The following is a 6,750-nucleotide window of genomic DNA, read 5'->3' as shown; positions in this document are numbered from 1 at the left end:
GCAACCGTAAAGTATCTGCCTATCCCGGGAAGTAATGAAGTAACGTTAATGGAATTACTTTTGAAATGAGTCATGCATTGCTTTTTGAGGAACGAGCGCTGCGCTTATGACGTTTTTTATGAAATTGGAGCACTTGGTCATAGGTAAATCCGTGCAGACTGGAAAGTTAATCATTAACCTATCAGTTAAATTATAACAAATCAAATAGGCTGTCGATGTTCTTTCTCCCCGTTCGTCCTAACCAGACACAAGCATGAAAAATGTGTCAGAAAACAAAAAAATAAAAAACTAATACTTTTTGTTATAGTAAAAAATTTTATTTAAATGAAATGCTTCATGAAATGCTGATTAATTAAAGCACAATATTTCATAACAATAAAGCATTACATATAAATGTATACTGCAAAAATAAATTCTTTTATTCCAATTCTGCTCAATATTGCCTTCCCTTGTGCAATAATTGCTACCCTGCAACATTAAGTAATAGAGCAGCAGTAATACTATAATGGTACAGTAGAATCTGAAATACCTGGGCTGGGATAATTGGTGTTTGGATCTCTATGGGCCAACTCAATCATTCAATTCAATTATTTCAGCCCAAATGGTGGTCATCTCCACTGATAGATGTCTGGTTTTGGTTTAACCTTTTCTCAAGCACTAAAGCACATAAACAGTGAACACTGCCTGCAGTAAGCTATACTAGATGAAAGTATGTGGACTATTTCTTATACTGACAATGAAAGTGCTTCATTGAACCAGTCATATTCTCGAGGTTTATAGAGGAGATGAATCCAGACAAAGTGTCATTTTCCACTCCATTTTGCAAATACAAGAGGCACTCCGGAAACCACCCTCGTCACCTAAGCTCGACTAGGATGCGTGAACAGCTGACACTCGGTCTCAAAGTCGCAGCCTTGGAGCAGCTCCCTGTAGTGCTCTCTGACGTCTTGGTAGAGCGGGATGGAGACCTGCTGGTCGGCCATACCAGGGAAAACCAGGGGCTTCTCGTTGAGCAGAGGCTGCAGTCTCAGGCCACTTTCCCCACAGTCATACAGCACCAGGAGGAGGTTGGCTGCGTAGGGTAAGGTGTGGCTGGTGCGGAAGGAGCGTTGGGCCTGTGTGGCGAAGTTGGCGGATGTCAGGCGATCGCTGTCCTTGAAGAAGCCCAGGAGGGTCAGCAGCGGCAGGAGCGTCTCAGCGTGGCCGACCTGGACTGTCACAGCTTCAGAAACCTGCTGGCCGGACCTGATGGACAGGATGAGGGTTTCAGGATGGAATTTATCTTCAGGTATAACACAGAAGAAGCTTGAATGAGCCTCATCAAAGTAAATAATTGTAACAAGTTACAACCAAAAAATGCACTTTGCACTACAGGATATGTAACTTGTGCCAAGCAATATCTGGGTTGTTAAATAACCTTTAAGACATTTAAAACCTCTGTATTGGTACTTAGGGATAAGGGTAGTCTAGGGACACAGGCTAATCTTTAACCAAGATACTTTTCCTTCCATGGATCATGTTGACAGCAAAAAACACAAAACAAAAAACAAAAAAAATAAAAGCTTATCAAAATGATGAAAGAGAGAGAACATCACTGACTCTTGCCAAGAGCAGCAACAAGGCAATCAAGATCAAGGTGGTAAAAACATTGGTAATTATTTAATCTATCCCATTGAAGGTTTTCAATTTTGGAGGATAAAATTCAGAGTGCTGACCACACTTCTGCCTCAGTACATGGAGGAATGAGTCACTATGATTTAAAAATCAGGATTTCCAATGCGCTGTTCTGTAGGAATGCCAATGAATCACAGGTTAGAATAGAAATATGTTCTCTGCTCTTTGCATGGAGTGTGCATGTATGCCACTCAGTGGTATGGTCAGTAGATTACTATCTTTCAGTAAACAAATTTGTCTACATTAGCATTGTGCTTTCTTCCTTTTCTCTATCAAACAACCTGATAGTCTAGATGGAAGCAGATGTGTAAAACAGATATGCCATCCTCATGATGATAATCCTCATTCAGCAGGGGTTCTTTATGTTTATTGTTTATGGAGAAACAACTTTTCTACGAGGCTCCAACTAAACTTTGCCACACATTCCAAGGCTTTTAGCCTGCCAAAAAATCTCCATACATTAAACAGTACAGATCAGTTTCACAGCAGCAAACAGTCAGGAGACATGCACATGCATGTACTTTGCATATATGTGTTTGTTGAGCAGTTGTTTTTTTATTTTGCCTTGTCTTTGCTAGAGAAATATGAAATGGTGTGTGCGTATAGTGCCACTGAAGAACACACAGACAGACAGCCACACACACACACACACACACACACACGCACAGAAATACTCTTGAACACTCTTGTATTTCAGGACACACTGGTGGTTTATGGGCATCTGCATTGTTACCATTAACAGGTACACCCTGCATTTTTGTGTTCAAGGTTAACTCACTTGCTCTCTTGGGCTGCCTTGTCCAGTCGACTAAAAACATCATGGAAGAGAATACAGCTTGACTTGCTATTGATGTCATGACCGTAGCCTCTTTTCCAGAATTGCTTCAGGTCATTTGCATACTCCATAACCTGTTGGTGCACCAGAGAATACACTGTTAGAAGTAAATAATAGGTAGTCTGTATGCAGGGTGGCCTTTGTGTGAGGACTAAAAAAAGGTACCACCAAGATAGCAATCTGTCAGTCTTTCATTATGCGAGGTAAAATTTCAGGCTACCTGAGTGTTAGGTCAGCTGGTAACACAAGATACAAAACACTCTTTGTAACATGACTAATGCAGTTCCTCAATGAGTGAATTCTGTGGCAAGATAGAGTGAGAAATGCATTGTGATTTTTGTTTTCAGTGGGCCAGGTGGACTGAATATTGCTCTAGGAAGAAGCAATTCAAGTTTTGTATGTATTCCCCCTCTTAAGAACAAGCAGTTATTAACCAAAACCAAATATGTAGTCCAACCTCGTGACTTTAGAAGTCTCGCCATGCTTTCAAAGCCTAATTAACATAGTAACATTTGATGCCACTCCTACACCAAACTGACATTAATTGGCAGTTGAGTCGAGTTGAAATACCTGTGCATCAACCTCATCAAAGAGCTGACACCAGGGAGAGTTCACAGTCTTGATGGCAAACTCATAGGCACACAAGTAAAATGCAGCTTCAGCCATATCTGCAGAAGAAAGTTTACAAAAACATGGTTAAGTAATGAAATGACACAAGCCATGCAGCCATTTAAACCCACACAACTGAGCCTAGTGAATTTACTTCCTTACATATTCCATCTTTCTCTTGCATGTAACTGTCTTAAACACTCAAACTGTCATTGGTTTGTCTTCTTCTTAAAACCAAGACACTGTGGTATGCTTGGCTAATTCAATTACTGCCACTTTTTGAGGCCTAGTCTATTACCTCAAGAATCCAAATTAACCTCAACCTCGGCTACAGTTCAGTTCAGTACTTAACCCACTACTAACAGTCATGCTTTACTTTCAAATGAGGAAACAGCCCCACCTAGTGTACAGATATTCACTGTGATTTATGACCACTGAGATTCTCTGCACACTAACCTCCTGCAGAGATTAGGCAATTGAGTGGATATTTGTTTGCCTTTAAAATACAATTACATGCACTGGAGTTGGTGTAATATGTAATATATCTAATGAATCTTTTGGTGTATATGTATCTTTTGGTTCTCGGTTTGTTTCAGGCAGTGACAGATTAAATTTAGTCTGCTTGGAAACAAAAGGTAATGTAGGCTACACATACTCAGGAATCAGGCATTGCTCTTGTCATTTAGGGGGATCAACCAGAAACAGACCTGGGACCCATTTTGAGTCTTGATTACAGAGACTTATCAAGTTAGGGAGTTATGAAGAAGGCTATCAGAGGAACATGCACACAGCATATTCAATGGCCTAAATTTTGGATTAGTTAGTCTTTCAACAGACATGACCATCGGTGATGAGACTGTACTGGACTCGGAGACGGTCTGCGATCTTCTCCTGGACCCTCTTCATCTCTGGTCCCGACTTGAACTTGTCAAATTCTGCCATGGCCGACGGGTTGTTACCAACATCCTCCACAAACTTGGTGCATTGGTCGAAGAACCTCATCAGGGCGTCATTCACCACATGGTCAAACTCTCTGTCTGGAGGAGGGGGGAGTCCATGACAATAGCATCATCATTCATGAATTGAACTGAGAATTGAAATTGGAGTTGGAATTGGAATTGCACTCAGCTCTAAGGAAACAGAACTGTATAATTGAATTGGAATGACAGTAAACAGAATTGAATTCCATTAAATTCCATGAAATTCCACTTCTAAGAGAGGCTGTCTTGACTTGTTAAACATTATAAATCAAACATTATGAGTCGAATAAAAGACAGTAAAAACAAATCAAATACATTCAATCATAATGTATGTATGACGGTTACATGTTATGCAATACCATTCAGTATTGATAACACTATGTGTAATCTCAGATAACTTGTATAAGAAGTTGTATAAGAAAAAACAAACAAACAAACATGGACTTTCACAGAATTTCATTTAATAAAATTGAACTTCCTCGAATAGGAATTGATGGAGTTCATTCATGAATATCTCAACCCAGGACAGGTCCTACCTTCAATAGTCCACAGCTCGGTCAGTCCTGCCTTGAAGGCCAAGGTGCTGTTGACACACCTGTGCTTTGAGCTGGTTATGAAGCTGATGTGTCCGCCTCGGAGCTTCTCTTCTGAAATCAAAGACGGGAGTAGCTTTGACAGCCTGACAGCCAAATGCTTGTGATCGTCCACACCTTTCTGGACCAGGCGGCCGTCCATGTCTTCGGTGTACCACATCTGCCAGTGGTTTTGGATTTCGCGCAGCCATCTCTCTTTGCCAGAAGCTTTGTGCAGGACGAGGTTGTGCATCTGCTGCATCTTCTTCACGTTTTTGATCGTCGGGTACCGTGTGCCGTGTCTTATTATGGCAGTCACATGAATTTCGCGACATTCTGCAGATGGGAGCTGTAGAATAGATTTGTTTACCGCAAGTATGTCCTCAAGAAGATACGGGTTTACTTCCTCATACCTCCCTTTTGTGCCGAAATATCTGGCAATCGCTGGTATGTTTGGATCATCGCCAGGCTTCGCATTGTTAATTAAACAACACGTAATGCAGCCGAGGAAGAAATGGACGGTAATGAATTTCAAAGGAAGGGTCAGCATGATCCTCCACGACCAACCCGAACCCAAACCAACACAAAACATTTTCCTGCCTCTGGCTGCTGTTTTGGATTCAACTGACGTCATGCAAAATGGGAATGAGCAGTCCAACCAATCCGTTACCCAGAGTTTCCACATAGCGTCAAAAATATCAAAATATCCTAAAACTTTTTTTTTTTAATTTTTTTTTACAGTTTTACAGTGAATGGTATTATAACAGGTAATGATCGACCAGTCAAAAGAAACAATAAAAAATGCTAATTGAGTTAGCTTTAGCGTTAGTTTAGTTCATTTTTAGAGGTCAGATATTTTCAAATCAGTTGAAATGACATGGCAATGATGCAGCTCCTGCTTGCTTACATGTAAATGTTAATGGTTTAGGGGCCTTTCGTCACACTACGTTTGGATTATATAGCATTAACAATTATCATTTTCAACTTTAACCAAAAAAGCTACAGAAGGCTACTGGGTGACATATCCTTGCAAAACATTGCTATATGTTCCTATGGACTTATAGGAATTCCCGTAGGGACTTATAGTGCATCTGTAATAGTCAGTTAGTCAGTTTAGTGACCTTATTGAACTAATTAATGGTGTTTTTAGTAGTAGCAGTATCACTAATATTTCTATAAGGAAAGTTTTGCTGTAATCCTTTCAAAGGTTTTTTCTGCTTCAAGTTTATCATTTCACTTTTCCCACAATTTTGATGTGTATTTGTCATCACATTTTGATGAATGACCCCTCATATTTCAACTATTACAAGTTGAAGTTCAGCAGTGATGACTAAATGTGATGGCTGGGCTGATAATGCTTCACTAACTCTTACCTAACGCCTACACATGCAGCTGCAACTATAAAACCCCTCATGCCTTTGTGTAACAAACTGGAGTAGCCTGCCACTTTAAAAAAAAATCAGCTTTCAGAGATCAAAGTAACATGATAAAACATACACTGTAGGGCTGGATATCATATTGAGTTGATATGGATGTTGCAATATGACAGAACACATAGACTGACAAAAATGCAGCACGATATGGACAGTTTTATACGCTCTGAGATTCAGGACAGTTTTAGCAAAATGCCTACTTATGCAGAAAAAACATCCCATTGTTCATATTGTACAATATGGCAGGACCTTTTATCATTTATTTCCTCCTGCATTCTCCTTTAGTGACTACTAGATACTAATGATCTACTAGTGATCATTTTCTATTCACTAGTCACTATTCTGCCAATTACTATTTTCTAGTCTAAATTCAGTAATTACTGTATTATAGAACATGTTCTAATTTAAAGAGTAATTTAACACTAAACCCAAATCTGAGAGCGCTGCTTTTCAACAGCGAGGGAGGAGACAATATTTTAAAAAAAAAGAAAAGAAAAGCTACTGAATGGGTCGGGAGGGGCTTTGAGTCTTTCCGAGTTTTGACAACAAGCTTTAGAAAAGAGGTGAAAACAGCAACACAATTGGCCCGCGTGTGTGGCTATTTGTTTATATCATTACGTCTCAAGGAAATAGTATCTTCACATAAT

General features: G+C 39.8%; 1 protein-coding gene across 1 annotated transcript; it reads right to left on the bottom strand.

Annotated features, from left to right (window-relative positions):
* Positions 1–306: 306 nt before the first annotated feature.
* On the bottom strand, positions 307–5,280 carry minpp1a (multiple inositol-polyphosphate phosphatase 1a). Its single transcript, XM_071922027.2, has 5 exons — positions 4,635–5,280; positions 3,961–4,155; positions 3,080–3,177; positions 2,453–2,583; positions 307–1,245 (listed from the first exon to the last, which is right to left on the bottom strand). Exons 1-5 carry the CDS (start codon positions 5,260–5,262, stop codon positions 861–863), a joined length of 1,437 nt encoding a protein of 478 aa, XP_071778128.1. The 5' UTR covers positions 5,263–5,280; the 3' UTR covers positions 307–860.
* Positions 5,281–6,750: the final 1,470 nt, after the last annotated feature.

Source organism: Centroberyx gerrardi, chromosome 15, assembly GCF_048128805.1.
Source record: "Centroberyx gerrardi isolate f3 chromosome 15, fCenGer3.hap1.cur.20231027, whole genome shotgun sequence".
Classification (NCBI taxonomy): Eukaryota; Metazoa; Chordata; class Actinopteri; order Beryciformes; family Berycidae; genus Centroberyx; species Centroberyx gerrardi.
The sequence above is the reverse complement of the archived record's forward strand: the minus strand, read 5'-3'. Positions and strand labels throughout refer to the sequence as shown.